The sequence below is a fragment of the Oncorhynchus kisutch genome, linkage group LG6 (genome assembly GCF_002021735.2).
Source record: "Oncorhynchus kisutch isolate 150728-3 linkage group LG6, Okis_V2, whole genome shotgun sequence".
Lineage (NCBI taxonomy): Eukaryota > Metazoa > Chordata > Actinopteri > Salmoniformes > Salmonidae > Oncorhynchus > Oncorhynchus kisutch.
This window is the reverse complement of record NC_034179.2, coordinates 58,218,228-58,241,112: the sequence shown is the minus strand read 5'-3', so window position 1 is coordinate 58,241,112 and position 22,885 is coordinate 58,218,228. Positions and strand designations below refer to the sequence as shown.

Genomic DNA, 22,885 nt, shown 5'->3' with positions numbered 1-22,885 from the left:
GCATGGAGGGGAGGTGTGTCGGGGTGCTTTGTTGGTAACACTGTCTGTGATTTATTTAGAATTCAAGGCATACTTAACCAGCATGGCTACCACAAGCATTCTGCAGCGATAAGCCATCCCATCTGGTTTGCGCTTAGTGGGACTATCATTTGTTTTTCAACAGGACAATGACCCAACACACCTCCAGGCTGTGTAAGGGCTATTTGACCAAGAAGGAGAGTGATGGAGTGCTGTGTCAGATGACCTGGCCTCCACAATCACTCAGCCTCAACCCAATTGAGATGGTTTTACTATGAGTTGGACCACAGAGTGAAGGAAAAGCAGCAAACAAGTGCTCAGCATTTGTTGGAAAATAATTCCAGGTGAAGCTGGTTGAGAGAATGTCAAGAGCATGCAAAGCTGTCATCAAAGCAAAAGGTGGCAACTTTGAAGAATCAAATATAAATATATTTGGATTTGTTTAACACTTTTTTGGATACAACATGATTCCATATGTGTTATTTAATAGTTTTGATGTCTTTACTATTATTCTACAATATAGAAAATAGTAAAAAAAAAAAGAAAAACCATTGAATGAGTAGGTGAGTAGGTGTGTCCAAACTTGAATGGTACTGTATACTCCATTATTCAAAACCCCTCCCTCCCTCCCTCCCTCCCTCCCTCCCTCCCTCCCTCCCTCCCTCCCTCCCTCCCTCCCTCCCTCCCTCCCTCCCTCCCTCCCTCCCTCCCTCCCTCCCTCCCTCCCTCCCTCCCTCCCTCCCTCCCTCCATCCCTCCCTCCATCCCTCCATCCCTCCATTCCCTTCCTCTCCCATCAGCTAACAGCCATCAAGTTCTTTCTAGTGATCTTTCAAGTCATACTCTATGACAACATTGCATAAAACCCTCTATTTGGAAACGCGGAAACAACTTTCCTTGTCTGGATGGTTAGCCATTCTATTATCATTTTTTAAGACTCCTCTGATCAGGTGCATGTCCGAACGACAATTATTTATCTGTTATAAACCTTTCTCGATACAAATAGTGGGGTACCTCTAATGTTAAAACAGTTGTGACAGGACTTGAGAATAGCATTGATGAAAGCAGAACCACATTAACTGTGCATATTATTATTCTTTTTAAATGACACATTGCAGGAATGAAAAATTACACAACCCACCTAATGTGCATTAACATAAACGGTAACACTTGTCATAACATGGTCATAACACTGTCATGACCCATATATTTACACCTGTTGTGACATCTGTTTCGTTATTTGTTGACTGGTTATGACACCTACATAAGTGTCACAACTAAAAAAAAAAAAAACTCATTTTTTCCCTGACAAGATGTTTCCTTTCGTTTGAATGTTTGTTTCTTGAAACCTTTGAGGTTGTAATTAATTCTTTACAGTCGTGTTATTTTTCATCATCATCACTGTCATGAAGCATTACGGCCACCCTGTGTCACTTTACTTGGACTGAGAAAATACACTTTATGACACTGTCAAGAAGCATTATGACATCATAATCATATAAGCCAGATAGGCTCATTTTACATCCCCTTTAAATCAGTCAAAAAGAGGGTGTCTTTGTCCTGCTCCTGAAATCTTCTCCTGAATTCATCCAGTCATCAGCATTGGGTTAGGTGCATGTCTGACATCAATGTGTGCGAAATTAAAATGTTCATTAAATATAGTCAACTTAAAAAAATATACATAACATCACAACCAGCCATAAAATAACTACTGTGGTAGGTTTTGTGTGTTTTTACTCTTATGTAGGTGTCATAACCAGCCATAAAATAACTACTGTGGTAGGTTTTTGTGTGTTTTTACTCTTATGTAGGTGTCATAACCAGCCATAAAATAACACAATATATGTCACAACTGTTGCTGGGTGTCAAGTGTTACCGCATAATCAAATATTACCGTCAGTCTTCCAGTTACTCCAACACACTTGTCCATTTCATTTCTAACATTTACATTCAAGCTCCACAAAAAGATACAACAGCAAGTAAAACAGCAGATTTCTCCCTTTCGCTCGAGTTTGGTCTCAAATTCCCTTAAATACACAAACAGCTTGCAGTGCACAAAAGAATAAGAATACAAAATTAGACTTAAATACTGTAGCAGCATTTTTTCTTTTTCTTGTTAAAGTTGTCATCTGCCTCCATTTAACAGGTAAAGGCTTTGGAGTCCCCAACACTTGGGAGGGCGAGAGATTGTCATTGGAGACGAGTAGGTGTGTGTGTGTGTGTGTGTGTGTGTGTGTGTGTGTGTGTGTGTGTGTGTGTGTGTGTGTGTGTGTGTGTGTGTGTGAGAGGGATGCTCTAGAATGGGGGAGGACATTCAGGTAGGTTTGAGATGGAGCTACAGGAGCAGGGGGGTGGCATGGGGCATCAGGGGGTATCTGAGGCACCAGTGGAGAACAATAGCCCCAGGGCAGGACAGCAGGCTGCTGCAGCCTTCCTTCCACGCTGGAAATGTGTTAGACAAAAGGGGTTCACAACTCAGTGGGATAGCCTCCATAACAACTCTTCCTCATCCATCTCCCTCACTCAGTTAATTCACTGTCATCCTCTATCTTCTTCCACTCCTCAGTCAGTCTCTCATCCCCAGTGGTCAGTGGCCTCTCTCCATTCTCAAGCTTCGCCTCCCTGCCACAGAGCAACCACAAGTCCTCCTCATCTTCCCACACAGCCAAGACCAGACCATGTTAGGGTAGTAAGGAGCAGGGCACATGGCTCAAGCTGATCCAAGAAGGTGCTGATCCAGGTCCTAACCGGGCCAAACTGAACTAGGCCAGGCCAGACTGAGCCAGGACTGGGACACTCAGTAAGGGGCTTTCTCTCCTGTCTCTCAGCTGGAGGCTGTGGCGATGGGCTTCTTGAGCTGCTGGCTGCAGATCTCTCTGTTCCTAGCCTCCAGCAGCAGGTCATAGCAGACGTTACACACTAAGACAGGGTCATACAGCTGCTGGTCTGGGATGGGCAGCTTCAGGTGGCAGCAGTCTTTACAGAACACATTGCCACAGTTCCTAGAGGAGGGAAAAGGGCAAACAGAGTCAACAACTAGATTCACATTTGAGTCATTTGGCAGATGCTCCTATCCTGAGAATGCATTCAACTAAGGTAGGAAAAACAACCAACTTTCTTCAAAACAGCTGATATCTGCAACTAGATTCACTAAAGACGCAAGGGATGTCGTAAGACTGGTAAGTATTTTTTAAATCTCAAATCACGGTTGGTGTGGTATAAAATCTGCTGTGCGTTGAAGGTTTATGCTATGTTTATTATCCTACACTTTACATTTTGGCTTCTTGATTAATGTATACATTAGTGGTCAATGGTAAAGCTAAACAAACCTGCAGTGATGTCGTCGCTTGGCCATCCAGAACTCACAGTCACAGTTGAAACAATGGGAGGCCATGTGATCGGGCACCCACCTGGTGACCTGCAGACACACGCATTTATTTTAGAACAGTGTGTGACACATACAGTGCCTTCAGAAAATATTCACACCCTTTGACATTCTCCACATTTTGTTGTGTTACAGCCTGAATTTAAATGGATTAACTTTTTTATGGCTGCAGGGGCAGTAATTGAGTAGCTTGGATGAAAAGGTGCCCATATCAAACGGCCTGCTCCTCAGTCATAGTTGCTAATATTTGCATTTTATTAATAGTATTGGATAGAAAACACTCTGAAGTTTCTAAAACTGTTTGAATGATGTCTGTGAGTATAACAGAACTCATATGGCAGGCAAAATCCTGAGTTGAAATCAAAACAGGAAGTCAGAAATCTGAGCTTGTATGTATTCACCAGTCCCCAATGAAATCCCCTTGAGATATGAATTATGTTGCACTTCCTAGGGGTTCAACTAGATGTCAACCATCAATAGAAATTATAATGAGGCTTCTATGTTGTTGTGGGAGTGAATGAGAGCAGAATATATCAGCTGTCCATCAAGCAGCCATTTTGTGATCCCACTTTTTCCTCATGGTAGTCACTTGTGTTCCATTGCTCACGAAGACAAGAAGGAATACTCCGGTTGGAACTTTATTGAAGCTATATGTTAAAAACATCCTAATGATTGATTCTGTACTTAGTTTTAAATGTTTCTTTAAATGTTTTTGTCTGATATAACGCTGACCAGAATTAGCGTTTGGATATGTATACCAAACGCTCTAACAAAAGAAGGCTTTAGCACATAAAATAACGGACATTTTCGAACAAAACAAACATTTATTGTGAACCTGGGATTCCTGGAGTGCTTTCTGATGTAGATCATCAAAGGTAAGAGAATATTTATCATGTAATTTCTTGTTTATGTTGACGCCATCTTTGCGGCTGTGGTGTTTTTAAATTGAGCTCCGTCTCAGATTATTGCATGCATTTCTTTTTCCGTAAAGTTTTTTTGAAATCTGACATTAAGGAGAGGTATATCTATAATTCCATGTGTATAACTATATTATTATCTACATTTATGATGAGTATTTCTGTTGAATGATGTGGCTATGCAAAATCACTTGATGTTTTTGGAACTGGTGAATCTAACGCGCCAATGTAAACTCAGATTTGTTTGATATAAATATGAACTTTATCAAACAAAACATGCATGTATTGTGTAACATGAAGTCCTATGAGTGTCATCTGATGAAGATAATTCAAGGTTAGTGATTCATTTTATATTTATTTCTGGTTTTTGTGAAGGCTATAATTTGCTGGAAAATGTGCTTATTGTGGTTTGGTGGAGACCTAACATAATCGTTTGTAGTGCTTTCACTGAAAAGCCTATTTGAAATCGGACACTTTGGTGGGATTAACAACGAAAATAGATTTAAAATGATATTAGACACATGTATGTTTTAGGAATTGTAATTATGAGATTTCTGTGGTTTGAATTTTGGCACCCTCTATTTTCACTGGTAGTTGTCATATCGATCCCGGTATCGGGATTGCAGCCATAACATGTTAAACAGAGTTTGTTTTGTCACTGGCCTACACACTATACCCCATAATGTCAATGTGAAATTCTGTTTTTCAACATGTTTACAAATTAATAAAAAATGAAAAGCTGAAATGTGACCTGTTTCAGGAAACTAGGCGTATGTCGCAAGTCACGACTTCACAGACAGCCATTTGATTTTTATTTGATTTAAAAAAAATCTAAATGCAAAATTTTGGCAGAAATGCCTTCTGGAACATGTGAACTTTCATTTTCCTTAATAAGAAACTTGTATGCCATCTTTAAATATGAATACAAATGTTACATTCCAAGCCATGTTGGTTAAGCCACAGAAAAAGCCAGCAACCTTCTCACTAGCCATGACTGGCTGAGATAATGAGTGGGCTGGACATGCCGAGAGAGGAGTTAGGATTGTTCTGCCATATAGATGGCTTATGTCTATTTGAGCTGGTCAGTTTTTGTTGGTAATCCTGTTGAGCACGGCTTTAAAAAAATATATTGTGTAGTGGAGCTGCATAAGTGTTGCTCTCCACTTTCTGGAGGATCGAGTTTTGAAATCAGTGGAATTAGAGTATGATAGCTAAAGAGATGGAGAAAATACCTGTTTCCGGATTACATCTTCAAACTAAGGGAAACCGTGGCATGGCATCCGTGACAGGGAGACACGTCCATCATGCATGATGATGTATACAGGTAAGATAGTCTAGATAGCTACATTTTCATATGTTACATGTTTATAATTTTGACAGAATGTAGTTTCATTTCAAGCTAAAGTGTACTGTTAGCTAGCTAGCTAACATTAGCTGTCTGGCTCCCTAGCTAACGCTACGCGTATGACGTTATTATTCGTATCCCAGAACCGTTTGCTTTGCTAGTTAGAGCCTAATGCTAGCTGAAATTGTTGCCAGCAGAGCTGGTTAGGCTATTTTCATGTTATCCAGAGGTAAACAAATGTGTGGAACTAAAGCTTAAGAGGGTGTGAACGATGCTGAATGGGTGTAGACAAAGAGGAGCAAAGAGAAGGCCATTTTCTCAAAAGTGAGTTTACAAGTTTAACAACTTTCAAAGCAGATTACTTTCCCATTGTTCCTCAAAAAATGGAGTGTATGATTTACCATTTTGTAGTCTCCACTTTTATCAATGTAAAAAACACAATTTGACATTTTGCTACATAAGACCAAATCCAGGTTGTGAGTCACAAATGTCTTGAGTCAATACGTATTCAACCCCTTTGTTATGGCAAGCCTAAATAAGTTCAGGAGTAAAGATGTGCTTAACAAGTCACATAATAAAGTTGTATGGACTCTCTGTGCAATAATAGTGTTTAAACTGATGGATTTTACAGGGATGTTTTTATTATGCTAATTGGATTTTCACGGGTGCACGGACATCAACATTACAGGGTTAACATGATTTTTGAACGACTATCTCATCTCTGTACCCCACACATACAATTATCTGTAAGGTCCTTCAGTCAAGCAATGAAGAATTTTCCAACACAGTTTCAACCAAAGACCAGACAGGTTTTCCAATGCCTTGCAAAGAAGGTCACCTATTGGTAGATGGCAAAAAAGAAAAAAAACAGATACTGAATATTCCTTTGAGCATAGTGAAGTTATTAATTACACTTTGGATGGAATATCAATACACTCAGTCATTACAAAGACACAAGGGTCCTTCCTAACTCGGTTACCGTAGAGGAAGGAAAGGGTTCAGGGATTTCACTAGTTACATAGTTTAATGGCTGTGATAGGAGAAAACTGAGGCAAGGATCAACAACATTGTAGTTACTCCATAAATACTAGCCTAATTAGTGGGTGAGAGATTGAAATGTAAAAAAAAAAATGTTATTGCCTTGTAGGTGATAGATAGCCTTCTTCGTTACGCTTGGTACTTGGAGCGATTACAATGCCTCGGGAATTTGATTGTGAAATGTAGCCTACCTGATAACAAGGATACTTTGTCTATCATACTGTTTAACTCTACTTATTAACCACCAATATAGGTTATTTCACAGCAACTCTCCGCGACACATTGTGCTTCCGCACAAAACAATTACTTTTGTTAGCGCTTGTTAGAAATTCTGTTCCAGGTTCGGTCTTATTGTTTCTGATGTGCCTGAAGGTTTGGGCTGTGATGGAAGAGCTGATCCTAAATCAGTTTGTAATGCGTGGAACCGAATATGAAACGTCGGCTCAACAAATACAACATGGAATGTGGCACACCACAAAAACATATACATTTTGAAAAATGTAATTTCACTTGTTTAGAGACTAACATTTTTAATATTTTCTTTAGTTTTGCTATTTTTATTTAAGATTAACAAATAGAAAGGGTGACGTTCACTTTAGTTTTTGTGTTCTGGAAGCCAAGAGAACTAGCTACAGATTGTTACATCAGATAATGTGAAGAGGACTGGCTGCCCCTCATAGCCTGGTTCCTCTCTAGGTTTCTTCCTAGGTTTTGGCCTTTCTAGGGAGTTTTTCCTAGCCACCGTGCTTCTACACCGGCATTGCTTGCTGTTTGGGGTTTTAGGATGGGTTTCCGTACAGCACTTTGATATATCAGCTGATGTAAGAAGGGCTATATAAATAAATTTGAATTGATTAATTGAGAGCGAAAAAAGGAAGCCTGTACAGAATAAAAATATTCCAAAACATGCATCCTGTTTGCAACAAGGCACTAACATAATACTGCAAATAAATTGGCAAAGCAATTAACTTTTTGTCCTTAATACAAAGTGTTATGTTTTTGGGAAATCCAATTAAACATTACTGAGTACCACTCTCGGTATTTTCAATTATAGTGGCGGCTGCATCATGTTATGAGTATGCTTGTAATCGTTAAGGACTGGGGAGTTTCTTAGGATAAAAAAAATGGTAGGGAGCTAAGTACAGGCCAAATCTACACTGAAGTTACTTACCAAGAAGTCAGTGAATATTCACGAGTGTCCGAGTTACAGTTTTGACTTCTACTTGAAAATCTATGGCAAGTTTTGAAAGATCTGAAAATGGTTGTCTAGCAATGATCAACAACTAATTTGACAGAGCTTGAACATTTTTGAAAAGAATAATGGGCAAATCTTGCACAATCCGGGTGTGGAAAGCGCTTAGACTCACAGTAGTAATTGCTGTCAAAGGTGCTTCTACAAAGTATTGACTCAGGCGTGTGAAAACTGATGTACTGTAAATGAGATATTTCTGTATTTAATTTATAATAAATGAGCAAAAATGTCTAAAAATATGTTTTCACTTTGACATTTAAGGTATTGTGTGTAGATGGGTGAATTATTAGTATTTATTTTTATCCATTTTGAATTCAGGCTGTAATAAGAACATTTGGAATAAGTCAAGGGATATGAACACTTTCTGAAGGCACTGTACGTATCTGGGGCAGAAAGGTGGAAAGATGAGTGGGAGAGGAGAGGCTGTAGTATACAGGTGTAGTATAGGGTTATATATAAGCAGTAGAGAGAGAGAGAAACCTGAAGCAGACTATGAGGGACGCTGACCTCTGTGTCCTTCTGCTCCACTCTGTCCCAGCTGCCCTCGGAGAAGCAGTCCTCGCTGTGATCCGACAGACTTTCCTCCTCGTCACTGTCGTCTGACTCACGCAAACACGTCTGGGAACAGACAGGTCAATATGAGAGGGAGGGAGACAGGTTGAGAGCAAGAGACATATGTCAAAATTTCACAGTACAGTAATAATACTGGGTTACTATCAACACTGGGTTACTGTTTATAGTCTACATGTGAGAGTTACTCACAATGTCGTCCTCGTAGTCGACGTCAGGCTCAGAGGGCGGCATGCCGTACTGTCTCTCCAGCCTCATCTGCAGCTGGCGCACCTGTCTCCTCAGCACTTCCACTTCCTGTTTATATCCCGCCTCGATCTGCCTGAGACGCTGCTGCACCGCGTCCATGGGCACCGGCAGCCCGTCATCATCCAGGTAGGCCGGGGAGGGCGGGGAGAAGGGAGAGGCTGGTAAGAACTGGCGGGTTGAAGAGGTGGGTGGAGTGCTGGTGCTGGTTTGGCTGCAGATGGCAGCATAGCCTGAGCTGCTTCTGACTGCAGAGAGCCAGCCTGACCCTGACTGGACTGGGCTGGAGCTGGCTGGGGCCGGGCCACGGACCCTTTCCTCCTTCTCCCTGCGGCAGCACTGCGAACCCCCGTTAGGCAACCCGTTGGACACGGCTATGCCCTGGGCACGGAGCAGCTTGCCAGCCAGGCGTCGACTCTGGTAGGCGGTGGGCTGGAGGGCCCGACAGAGACCTGAGGAGAGATTGGCTGGGAGGCCAGACTGGACCAGGCCCTGGACACTCTCCCAGTGGGAGCCCAGGAGAGACAGCTCCTCACTGACACTCAGTTGGCTCTGGGAGACCGGGTGTCGCACTGCCACTACCTGGCTGTTGTCAACAGGGGGCACTGTAGATGCGGAGGCCATTGCTACTGTTGGTACTGCTACTACACATTCTCTCAGAGGCACCAGCTCTCTACCACTTACAATCTCTGTCCTCTTCCCTTCTCTCTCCACTCCCTGGGCCTGGGCCTGGGTCTGGGCCTGGGGTAAGGCCCACTCTGGGGCCTGGGTCTGGCACAGACTTTCTCTCCTGCTCTGGGGCAGTGTTGGTGGGGCCTCTGCTTTGTCTGTGAGGGTCTCTGTGGAGTCTTCCATGGCCATAGAGAATAGAGTAACTAGCTGCTCGAGGGCCGGCAGCTCTGCAGACACTGAGTGGCTGTTCTGGAGGCCATTGGTGATAGGCCCATTCAGAACAGCTGCCGGTAGTGGGCCCTTCCAAGCAGGTGGGGAAGGTAGGCATGCTTCTGCTGCCCGGGCAGGGTGGGTAGTGACCTCAGCAGTCCTGTAGCGGCTGTCAGCCGCCTGTTGTGGCAAGGGAGGTGGAGGGCAATGGGGGCTGGTGGTCTGGGGGAGGGAATGGAGGAGAATGGGTGTGGGCAGGGGGAGAGTGGTGGGGTGGGGGAAGCCCTTCTCCAGAGTGACGGGGGGGAGGGGCAGGTAGGGCAGAGGTTGTGTCGTCAGACAAATCTCCTCTCTCAACTCCTCCTCCTCAAAGCCCTCTTCCCTTGGCTCCATCTCCAAGGGTGTGGTAGGAGGAGTCGGAGTGACAGGCTCCACCTCCGAGTCATTGTCGTCCAATCCCGTGTCAGGGCTGACGTCCTCGGGGCTATCGGGTTCAGCCCCTCTTCCTATAGCAGCCATAGGCTCCAAGCCATGGGCAGTACGGCCCTCCTGGCAGTGCTTGTTGAGGTTGGGGTCGCTGGAGGTGCGGGTGAGGGCCATCCCGTTCTCACAGGCCGACACCAGGTTGTCCATGGAGCGAGACTTAGGAAGCCTGCACAAAGGGGAACAAATACCAATCTCAAGTTGACGGAGCTTCCCTCATCTGTGAGCTTCCTTCTGTACCACTAGAGACCAGGCTGGATCTGAGCAACAAGATGTAAGATAGTGAACCAAGCCCATCTTCAGTTTTCACCACAAGCCTGTTGCCTCCTTATTTAATACGCCTTGAGAAGAGAGAGCTCAGAGCAATACAAGGAATACAAGTAGGTCGACGATGGCTTGAGATAAAATTAAGTAAATGGTCTTACGAAAACGCTAATGGGCTGTATTGATGACTAGAGACTGAGATGGATGAATGGAGTGAGTGGGTAAGGGATAGCCCCACCTGTCGAGAGATTGTGAGGTGAGCTCATCTCCCTGTGCGCAGGGGCACAGGTAGAGCTCCATGGCGTCCTCGGCAGCGGTGCAGGGGGAGGAGGTGGGCAAGTAGACGGCCGTCCACAGCTGCAGGGCCCGGGTGTGGCACACCGGCTGCAGCACCTGGACACGGGACAGGGAGGAGAGGACCAGGGGGCAGTGGTCAATAAAAGACAAACACATAAATTAGGTTTTGTCTCAGTAAATCCATACAAATGGTGCCGATATAATTTTTTATGAATTAATCGTGAATATTTGGATGAGAGCATCTTTCCTTTCTTTTAAAGGTCAACAAAAGTATCAAAAAGCTCCACTCATTACCGACACACTATGATCCTGGGCGTCATCAGAAGTGTATTGGATATGGGAAAGATTGGCACCTTGTGCCTCAATGTGAAAATGGAGAAGAGGGGAGGAGATAATGTGGCTAGGATAGAACAGAAGAAAAACGTGACCGTAGAGGTAGGTTACCATCTCATGACAGGGAATATAAAGGAAGTTCTGGAAGTTCTTGTTGCCGGTGCGGAGCAGAGACCAGATGGAGCAGGTGCGTTTGTAGATGTTGCGGGCCTCTCTCTCCCGCCCGTTGTTACACAGGAACGTCCCGTACAGGCACGAGTATGTGTGCTGAACCAGCTTGACCTGGGAGGAGAGGAACACAACACAGTTAGCCGCTACAAACATTCCTTACAATACCTACAACAGTACACTCTTAACAAAGAGAACAAAGGTATATATAGTTTTACAATGCCTTTACAATGGCTTTTTCTTAGTCCTTGCACAGCACACAATACTGAGACACAATACTGAGACTTCCGGCGCCGACAGAGATGGATCGGATCCCAGCCGGCGACCCAAAACAACGACGTCGTAAAAGAGGCAAACGAAGCGGTCTTCTGGTCAGGCTCCGGAGACGGGCACATTGCGCACCGCTCCCTAGCATACTACTCGCCAATGTCCAGTCTCTTGACAACAAGGTAGATGAAATCCGAGCAAGGGTTGCATTCCAGAGAGACATCAGAGATTGTAACGTTCTTTGTTTCACGGAAACATGGCTCACTCGAGAGACGCTATCGGAGTCGGTGCAGCCAGTTGGTTTCTTCACGCATCGCGCCGACAGAAACAACCATCTTTCTGGTAAGAAGAGGGGCGGGAGGGTATGCCTTATGATTAACGAGACGTGGTGTGATCATAACAACATACAGGAACTCAAGTCCTTCTTTTCACCTGACTTAGAATTCCTCACAATCAAATGTCGACCGCATTATCTACCAAGGGAATTCTCTTCGATTATAATCACAGCCGTATATATTCCCCCCCAAGCAGACACATCGATGGCCCTGAACAAACTTTATTTGACTCTATGCAAACTGGAAACCACATATCCTGAGGCTACATACATTGTAGCTGGGGATTTTAACAAGGCTAATCTGAAAACAAGACTCCCTAAATTGTATCAGCATATTGATTGCGCAACTGGGCTGGTAAAACCCTGGATCATTGTTTTTCTAACTTCCGCGACGCATATAAGGCCCGTCCCCGCCCTCCTTTCGGAAAAGCTGACCACGACTCCATTTTGTTGCTCTCAGGCTACAGACAGAAACTAAAACAAGAAGCTCCCGCGCTCAGGTCTGTTCAACGCTGGTCCGACCAATCTGATTCCACGCTTTAAGACTGCTTCGATCACGTGGATTGGGATATGTTCCGCATTGCGTCCAACAACATTGACGAATACGCTGATTCGGTGAGCGAGTTCATTAGAAAGTGCATTGACGATGTCGTACCGATAGCAACAATTAAAACATTCCCAAACCAGAAACCGTGGATTGATGGCAGCATTCGCATGAAACTGAAAGCACGAACCACTGCTTTTAACCAGGGCAGGGTGACCGGAAACATGACCGAATACAAACAGTGTAGCTATTCCCTCCGCAAGGCAATCAAACAAGCTAAGCGTCAGTATAGAGACAAAGTAGAGTCGCAATTCAACAGCTCAGACACAAGAGGTATGTGGCAGGGTCTACAGTCAATCACGGATTACAAAAAGAGAACCAGCCCCGTCGTGGACCAGGATGTCTTGCTCCCAGACAGACTAAATAACTTTTTTGCCCGCTTAGAGGACAATACAGTGCCACTGACACGGCCCGCAACCAAAACCTGCGGACTCTCCTTCACTGCAGCCGGCGTGAGTAAAACATTTAAACGTGTTAACCCTCGCAAGGCTGCAGGCCCAGACGGCATCCCCAGCCGCGTCCTCAGAGCATGCGCAGACCAGCTGGCTGGTGTGTTTACGGACATATTCAATCAATCCTTATCCCAGTCTGCTGTTCCCACATGCTTCAAGAGGGCCACCATTGTTCCTGTTCCCAAGAAAGCTGAGCTAAACAACTACCACCCCGTAGCACTCACTTCCGTCATCATGAAGTGTTTTGAGAGACTAGTCAAGGACCATATCACCTCCACCCTACCTGACACCCTAGACCCACTCCAATTTGCTTACCGCCCAAATAGGTCCACAGACGACGCAATCGCAACCACACTGCACACTGCCCTAACCCATCTGGACAAGAGGAATACTTATGTGAGAATGCTGTTCATCGACTACAGCTCAGCATTTAACGCCATAGTACCCTCCAAACTCGTAATCAAGCTAGAGACCCTGGGTCTCGACCCCGCCCTGTGCAACTGGGTACTGGACTTCCTGACGGGCCGCCCCCAGGTGGTGAGGGTAGGTAACAACATCTCCACCCCGCTGATCCTCAACACTGGGGTGCGTTCTGAGCCCTCTCCTGTACTCCCTGTTCACCCACGACTGCGTGGCCATGCACGCCTCCAACTCCATCATCAGGTTTGCGGACGACACTACAGTGGTAGGCTTGATTACCAACAACGACGAGACGGCATACAGGGAGGAGATGAGGGCCCTCGAAGTGTGGTGTCAGGAAAATAACCTCACACTCAACGTCAACAAAACAAAGGATATGATTGTGGACTTCAGGAAACAGCAGAGGGAGCACCCCCCTATCCACATCGACGGGACAGTAGTGGAGAGGGTAGTAAGTTTTAAGTTCCTCGGCGTACACATCACGGACAAACTGAATTGGTCCACTCACACAGACAGCGTCGTGAAGAAGGCACAGCAGTGCCTCTTCAACCTCAGGAGGCTGAAGAAATTCGGCTTGTCACCAAAAGCACTCACAAACTTCTACAGATGCACGATCGAGAGCATCCTGTCGGACTGTATCACCGCCTGGTATGGCAACTGCTCCGCCCACAACCGTAAGGCTCTCCAGAGGGTAGTGAGGTCTGCACAACGCATCACCGTGGCAAACTACCTGCCCTCCAGGACAACTACTCTACCCGATGTCACAGGAAGGCCATAAAGATCATCAAGGACAACAACCACCTGAGTCACTGCCTGTTCACCCCGCTATCATCCAGAAGGCGAGGTCAGCACAGGTGCATCAAAGCAGGGACCGAGAGACTGAAAAACAGCTTCTATCTCAAGGCCATCAGACTGTTAAACAGCCACCACTAACATTGAGTGGCTGCTGCCAACACACTGACTCAACTCCAGCCACTTTAATAATGGAAATTGATGGAAAAATATGTCACTAGCCACTTTAAACAATGCTACTTAATATAATGTTTACATACCCTACATTACTCATCTCATATGTATATACTGTACTCTATATCATGTACTGCATCTTTATGTAATACATGTATCACTAGCCACTTTAAACTATGCCACTTTGTTTACATACCCTACATTACTCATCTCATATGTATATACTGTACTCGATACCACCTACTGCATCTTGCCTATGCCGTTCTGTACCATCACTCATTCATATATTTTTATGTACATATTCTTTATCCCTTTACACTTGTGTGTGTATAAGGTAGTAGTTTTGGAATTGTTAGGTTAGATTACTCGTTGGTTATTACTGCATTGTCGGAACTAGAAGCACAAGCATTTCGCTACACTTGCATTAACATCTGCAAACCATGTGTATGTGACAAATAAAATTTGATTTGATTTGTATGTACACTTTAAGACACAATACAAATCAAATCAAATCAAATCAAATTTATTTATATAGCCCTTCGTACATCAGCTGATATCTCAAAGTGCTGTACAGAAACCCAGCCTAAAACCCCAAACAGCAAGCAATGCAGGTGGAGAAGCACGGTGGCTAGGAAAAACTCCCTAGAAAGGCCAATACCTAGGAAGAAACCTAGAGAGGAACCAGGCTATGTGGGGTGGCCAGTCCTCTTCTGGCTGTGCCGGGTGGAGATTATAACAGAACATGGTCAAGATGTTCAATGTTCATAAATGACCAGCATGGTCGAATAATAATAAGGCAGAACAGTTGAAACTAGAGCAGCAGCACAGTCAGGTGGAAGTTGAAACTGGAGCAGCAGCAGCATGGAGCAGCAGCATGGCCAATACACATAATACTTTGTTCAAAGGTTACTGTCTGATACCTCTTATGTACATACGTCAAATAAATCGTCAAGACATGTCTTATACCAACAGAAGAGTAGTAAAATTGGCAGGTAGAAAGAGAGAGAAGGTGAAGGCAAAGAGAAAGAAGAAAATGATTGGGTAAAGGAAAGTGAGAGAATGAAATCGAAAAGGAGAGGTGGTAAGTGTAGCCTACTGTACATACCAAGAATGCCTCGTTGAACTCGAAGAAGCAGGGGAACTGTTTGAGCAGCTGGTGAACACAGTCTAGCCACTGTAGGAAGACAGGACACTGCTCACTCACATCCTCAGCACTCTCCTGGTGACCGCAGCGATCGCCAAACTTATGACCGTAGTCCAACCACTCTGTCTCCACCAGTACCTGGAAACCCTGTGGATGGGTGGGTGGGTGGGGGGGGGGGTTCAGTTGTGTTTCTCACCCCATGGCATAAAAAAGGTGTGTGTGTGTGTTTTGGGTCAATTCAATAGGGTGTGCGAAACAATTGGTAATACCATGAACTTTCACTATCAAAATGTAACAAAACCTGATATTTGCTGCATCAGTGTTATTAGTCTTAGTGACCACAGTATCCTAAGGGCCAGGGGTCAGAACGTGTCAGAGAGTGAGTATGAGTGTGTATGTGTGTCTACCTCTAGTGTCCTATAGAAGGGGTCCAGCAAGATCTTGGCAAGAGCCACAATCTGTGGGGTGCGGTCCCACCCGTCTGAACAATGCACCAGGACAGGACGTCCCTCCCTTTCCACCGCAGAGCACACTAGAGTGGCAGCCTTCAGCATGACGGATAGGTGCTGCAGCCAACGGGTGCTCTCCAGAGCAGAAAGCCAGCTGGGAATACACAAGCCAAGGTGGGACCAATCAGAACAGGTATAGAGGTTTTAGAATGCATTCTGAGGGAGGTAAATAAATAACGATGGGTAGAGTAAGCGGAGGTAACCCTGAGGACACCGGGGAGGAGGGTGTGGCAGCGGGAAGTGAAGCCCCTGACTTAGATCTGTAATGGGCTCTGTCATTTTAAAAGGGGTCACTACAGCACCTATTTTAGAATACCAGGAAATCTACCACTAGAAAAGCCCTCGTGTGCATCATGTGATGTCACTGATTCCAGTTTGGGAGTTGGGGCATGCACTCTCTACATGCAAGGAGACAGTCACACACAAAAGACCTGGGACAAATATGATTTGAAATCTTTTAAGTACTTCGAGCATTTTCTTTAGCCTAACCTAGAATGCCAGGTGGGCGTGTTTGCCCTTTTGGGACTCTTCTATTGCGTCCATTGTGACAGACAAGCTCAATAAAGCACAGTTCAAGTATTTCAATAATTTCTAATTGTATTTTAAGCCAGGTTTGACACACACATACACACACACACACACACACACACACACACACACACACACACACACACACACACACACACGCCTGCCCAGCGGGAATGGGGCTGGATTGCGGCTGGCTGCATTCCCCTTCTCCCTGTGGTGTAACCTTACTGAGGCCTGGAGAAGGGGATAGAAGGAGGGAGGGAGGGAGGGAGGGAGGGAGGGAGGGAGGGAAAGGTCAGAGGGATCCACTTACTTCCCAGGGTCAGGGATCTGGCTACAGACTGTTCGGAGGGACTGGAAGCTGTTCCTAATGGAGTGGATGTTGGCCATGCCCATGAACATCACCTCACAGTTAGGGTAGTACTCTGAAAACAAAAACATAATCACTCAGACTACAGTTAGGGTAATACTAGGAAACACACAGGAACACACACACAATAACTTCAGTCACATGGGGTATTAGTACCCTGCAGACACACAAAGACAAAAATATAATCAGTCAGAATAAAACACCAAGTACAATCTTTACTGCTTAGGGAGAGTGAGCTGCAAAGATGATTGATTACGGTTGTGCTCAAGCTCAGAACACATCCACTTGAAAGAAAACAGGCTAGGCTACTGTCAGGTGATTTGACAGATTGACAGGTCTGAATGTCAACAATACCAATGTGAGCGGCTCATGACAGCATCTCCCAGAGGGAGAAATAGACCCACAGTGTGGGGCCATGTCATGTTACGCCTCTGCCTTTTGTTTTAAGATGGTCATACTATGGATCATTTAGCTATTTGATTTGGAATTTTAGGACCCCTTAAGGTATAAAAAATAAAATAAAATAAAATATTTGATAAAATATTGAACTTGGCCTTTACTACTGTAGCCCAGTGAAATAATTGAATAACACATTAATAAATGGCAAAAAATACAATCCCCCCCCAAAATCCTAAGGTTTTGAAGTGTTTGTCCTATATCTAAGAAAGCTCAGGAAATATATATTTTTCTCACACATATTTAACCTCTTTCTTTTGGGCATTAATTTTTTTAATTTTTTACCAGTACCGGTTACCTTCAGACGAGTCCCCTGACACTTTTGGGGGGTTGTAAGAGCAACACGGAGACCACCATGTTCGTGAGAGTCTCCCCTTTCCATAGAATGGTCATAATAGTAGATCAAACTGTTCGGACGCTACAGACGTTTTGTGAGAAGATGGATTTTCAGGATGTCTCATGGTCTGACAAACGCCGCTCTAGTTCTGCCACCTTTCACCGCAGATGCGGAAGTGCGACATCGGCAGATTCTACCTGAAAGTGACGGATTTTGATGGGGATTTTGTATTATGTTACTTAGATTGGGGGGACTCTAGGTGGTTATAATACACTATTTTTGTCAAATATGACTGGAGTTTAGCCAATATACAGTACCGGAAAGTATTCAGACCCCTTGACGTTTTCCTCTTTGTTACATTACAGCATTATTCTAAAATGGATTAAAGAAAAAACAATCCTCATCAACCTACACACGATACCCCATAATGACAAAGCCAAAACATTTTTTTTTTAAATGGTTGCAAATGTATGTAAATAAGGTATTTCATTTAAAAAAAGATTGAATAAGTATTCAGACCCTACATAAGTATTCAAACAAAAACATCCAGAAAAACAACTTTTGAAATTGAACTCAGGTGCATCCTGTTTCGATTGATCATGTTTGAGATGTTTCTACAACTTCATTGGAGTCCACCTGTGGTAAATTCAATTGATTGGACATGATTTGGAAAGGCACACACCTGTCTATATGAGGTCCCACAGTTGACAGTGCATTTCAGAGCAAAAACCAGGAATTGTCCGTAGAGCTCCGAAACAGGATTGTGTCGAGGCACAGATCTGGGGAAGGGTACCAAAACATTTCTGCAGCATTGAAGGTCCCCAAGAACACAGTGGCCTCCATTCTTAAATGGAAGAAGTTTGGAAGCACCAAGACCCTTCCTGGAGCTGGCCGCCTGGCCAAACTGAGCAATCGAGGGAGAAAGGCCTTGTTCTTTGCTCACTCTGACTCGAGACTTCCTATGTGGAGATGGGAAAACCTTCCAGGAGGACAACCATCTCTGCAGCACTCCACCAAACACGCCTTTATGGTAGAGTGGCCAGGTGGAAGCCACTCATCAGTAAAAGGCACATGACAGCCCGCTTGGAGCTTGCCAAAAGGCACCTAAAGACTCTCAGGACATGAGAAACAAGATTCTATGGTCTGATGAAACCAAGATTGAACTCTTTGGCCTGAATGCCAAGCGCAACGTCTGGAAGAAACCTGGCGCCATCCCTACGGTGAAGCATGTTGGTGGCAGCATCATGCTGTGGGGATGTTTTTCAGTGGCAGGGACTGGGAGACTAGTCAGGATCGAGGGAAAGACCAATGGAGCAAAGTACAGTTGACAGTGCATTTCAGAGCAAAAACCAGGAATTGTCTGTAGAGCTCTGAAACAGGATTGTGTCGAGGCACAGATCTGGGGAAGGGTACCAAAACATTTCTGCAGCATTGAAGGTCCATCGATCACCACATTCTTTTGGAGAGATTGGAAACCCAAATTGGTCTACACGGACAAGTTCTGGCCTGGTTTAGATCTTATCTGTCGGAAAGATATCAGTTTGTCTCTGTGAATGGTTTGTCCTCTGACAAATCAACTGTAAATTTCGGTGTTCCTCAAGGTTCCGTTTTAGGACCACTATTGTTTTCACTATATATTTCTCCTCTTGGGGATGTTATTCGAAAACATAATGTTAACTTTCACTGCTATGCGGATGACACACAGCTGTACATTTCAATGAAACACGGTGAAGCCCCAAAATTGCCCTCGCTAGAAGCATGTGTTTCAGACATAAGGAAGTGGATGGCTGCAAACGTTCTACTTTTAAACTCGGACAAAACAGAGATGCTTGTTCTAGGTCCCAAGAAACAAAGAGATTTTCTGTTGAATCTGACAATTAATCTTAATGGTTGTACAGTCGTCTCAAATAAAACTGTGAAGGACCTCGGCATTACTCTTGACCCTGATCTCTCTTTTGAAGAACATATCAAGACCATTTCAAGGACAGCTTTTTTCCATCATTGCAAAAATCAGAAACATTCTGTCCAAAAATGATGCAGAAAAATGTATCCATGCTTTTGTCACTTCTAGGTTAGACTACTGCAATGCTCTACTTTCTGGCTACCCGGAAAAAGCACTAAATAAACTTCAGTTAGTGCTAAATACGGCTGCTAGAATCCTGACTAGAACCAAAAAATGTGATCATATTACTCCAGTGCTAGTCTCCCTACACTGGCTTCCTGTCAAGGCAAGGGCTGATTTCAAGGTTTTACTGCTAACCTACAAAGCATTTACATGGGCTTGCTCCTACCTATCTCTCTGATTTGGTCCTGCCGTACATACCTACACATACGCTACGGTCACAAGACGCAGGCCTCCTAATTGTCCCTAGAATGTCTAAGCAAACAGCTGGAGGCAGGGCTTTCTCCTATAGAGCTCCATTTTTATGCAATGGTCTACCCATGTAAGAGACGCAAACTCCGTCTCAACCTTTAAGTCTTTACTGAAGACTCATCTCTTCAGTGGGCCATATGATTGAGTGTAGTCTAGCCCAGGAGTGGGAAGGTGAACAGAAAGGCTCTGGAGCAATGAACCGCCCTTGCTGTCTCTGCCTGGCCGGTTCCCCACTTTCCACTGGGATTCTCTGCCTCTAACCCTATTACAGGGGCTGAGTCACTGGCTTACTGGTGCTCTTTCATACCGTCCCTAGGAGGGGTGCGTCACTTGAGTGGGTTGAGCCACTGATGTGATCTTCCTGTCTGGGTTGGTGCCCCCCTTGGGTTGTGCCGTGGCGGAGATCTTTGTGGGCTATACTCGGCCTTGTCTCAGGATGGTAAGTTGGTGGTTGAAGATATCCCTCTAGTGGTGTGGGGGCTGTGCTTTGGCAAAGTGGGTGGGGTTATATCCTTCCTGTTTGGCCCTGTCCGGGGGTGTCCTCAGATGGGGCCACAGTGTCTCCTGACCCCTCCTGTCTCAGCCTCCAGTATTTATGCTGCAGTAGTTTGTGTCGGGGGGCTAGGGTCAGTTTGTTATATCTGGAGTACTTCTCCTGTCCTATTCGGTGTCCTGTGTGAATTTAAGTGTGCTCTCTCTAATTCTCTCTTTCGCTCTCTTGGAGGACCTGAGCCCTAGGACCATGCCTCAGGACTACCTGACATGATGACTCCTTGCTTTCCCCAGTCCACCTGGCCGTGCTGCTGCTCCAGTTTCAACTGTTCTGCCTTATTATTATTGGACCATGCTGGTCATTTATGAACATTTGAACATCTGCCATGTTCTGTTATAATCTCCACCCGGCACAGCCAGAAGAGGACTGGCCACCCCACATAGCCTGGTTCCTCTCTAGGTTTCTTCCTAGGTTTTGGCCTTTCTAGTGAGTTTTTCCTAGCCACCGTGCTTCTACACCTGCATTGCTTGCTGTTTGGGGTTTTAGGCTGGGTTTCTGTACAGCACTTTGAGATATCAGCTGATGTACGAAGGGCTATATAAATACATTTGAATTGAATTGAATTGAATTGAGATCCTTGATGAAAATCTGCTCCAGAGAGCTCAGGACCTCAGACAGGGGTGAAGGTTCACCTTCCAACAGGACAACGACCCTAAGCACACAGCCAAGACAACGCAGGAGTGGCTTTGGGACAAGTTTCTGAATGTCCTTGAGTGGCCCAGCCAGAGCCCATACTGAACATCTCTGGAGAGACCTGAAAATAGCTGTGCGGCGACGCGCCCCATCCAACCTGACAGAGCTTGAGCGGATCTGCAGAGAAGAATGGGAGAAACTCCCCAAATACAGGTGTGCCAAACTTGTAGACGACCCAAGGATGTAATCGCTGCCAAAGGTGCTTAAACAAAGTACTGAGTAAAGGGTCTGAATACTTATGTATATGTATTTATACATTTTTTATTAGCAAAAGGGGTAATTAATGTGTGTAGATTGAGTATTTTTTCTTTCTTTAATCCATACATTTTAAGAATAAGGTTAATCGGCATGGCTGATTAATTAGGGCCGATTGTTATGAAAACTTGAAATCGGTTATCGGCATTTTTGGCCAATTACATTGCATTCCACGAGGAAACTGCATGGTAAGCTGACTACCTGTTATGCGAGTGCAGCAAGGAGCCAAGGTAAGTTGCTAGCTAGCATTAAACTTATCAATCTTCAAATAATCACTAGTTAACTACAGATGGTTGATGACATTACTAGTTTAACTAGCTTGTCCTGCGTTGCATATAATCAATGCGGTGCCTGGAATTTATCATCGAATCACAGCCTACTTCGCCAAACGGGGGATGATTTAATAAAAACGCAATTTGCAAAAAAAGCACAATCGTTGCACGAATGTACCTAACCATAAACATCAATGCCTTTCTTAAAATCAATACACAGAAGAATATTTTTTAAAACGTGCATATTTAGTTAAAATAAATTTATGTCAGCAGGCAATATTAACTAGGGAAATTGTGTCAGGGTATATGCAACAGTTTGGGCCGCCTGGCTCGTTGCGAACTAATTCACCAGAATTTTACATAATTATGGCATAACATTGAAGGTTGTGCAATGTAACAGAAATATTTAGACTTAGGGTTGCCACCCGTTCGATAAAATACGGAACTGTTCCGTATTTCAATGAAAGAATAAACGTTTTGTTTATTTAGTTTCCGGATTTTACCATATTAATGACCAAAGTCTCGTATTTCTGTGTTTATTATATTACAATTAAGTCTATGATTTGAAATTTGATAGAGCAGTGGTAGGCAGCAGCAGGCTCGTAAGCATTCATTCAAACCGCACGTTCCTGCATTTGCCAGCAGCTCTTCTCAATGCTTGAAGCACAGCGCTGTTTATGACTTCAAGCCTATCAACTCCTGAGATTAGGCTGGCAATACTATAAGTGCCCATAAGAACATCCAATAGGTATATGAAATACAAATGGTATAGAGAGAAATCGTTGACGCGTCATAATTCCTTAAATAACTACAACCTAAAACTTCTTAACTGGGAATATTGAACCACCAGCTTTCATATGTTCCGAGCAAGGAACTTAAACGTTAGCTTTTTTACATGGCACATATTGCACTTTTACTCTCTTCTCCAACACTGTTTTTTTGCATTATTTAAACCAAATTGAGCATGTTTCATTATTTATTTGAGACTAAATAGATTTTCTTTATGTATTATATTAAGTTAAAATAAAAGTGTTCATTGCTCATTCAGTTTTGTTGTAATTGTCATTATTACAAAAATATATTAATCGGCTGATTTTTATATATATATATATATATATATATATATATATATATATATATATATATATATATAT

The 22,885-nt window shown here is 44.1% G+C and overlaps 1 protein-coding gene across 4 annotated transcripts in view; it reads right to left on the bottom strand.

Moving 5' to 3' along the window:
• Nucleotides 1-770: 770 nt before the first annotated feature.
• Nucleotides 771-22,885, bottom strand: part of LOC109891858 (myotubularin-related protein 4-like) — a 143,105-nt gene continuing 120,990 nt past the window's right edge. For all 4 annotated transcript variants that reach the window (XM_031827014.1, XM_031827011.1, XM_031827013.1 and 1 more), the window contains 9 exons: nt 16,735-16,846; nt 15,792-15,987; nt 15,346-15,531; nt 11,141-11,311; nt 10,638-10,792; nt 8,717-10,304; nt 8,462-8,572; nt 3,347-3,435; nt 771-3,019 (listed from right to left, as the gene is read on the bottom strand). In XM_031827014.1, the coding sequence (XP_031682874.1) occupies nt 2,842-3,019; nt 3,347-3,435; nt 8,462-8,572; nt 8,717-10,304; nt 10,638-10,792; nt 11,141-11,311; nt 15,346-15,531; nt 15,792-15,987; nt 16,735-16,846 (2,786 nt within the window). In that variant the 3' untranslated portion in view covers nt 771-2,841. The remainder of the gene's footprint in view (nt 3,020-3,346; nt 3,436-8,461; nt 8,573-8,716; nt 10,305-10,637; nt 10,793-11,140; nt 11,312-15,345; nt 15,532-15,791; nt 15,988-16,734; nt 16,847-22,885) is intronic.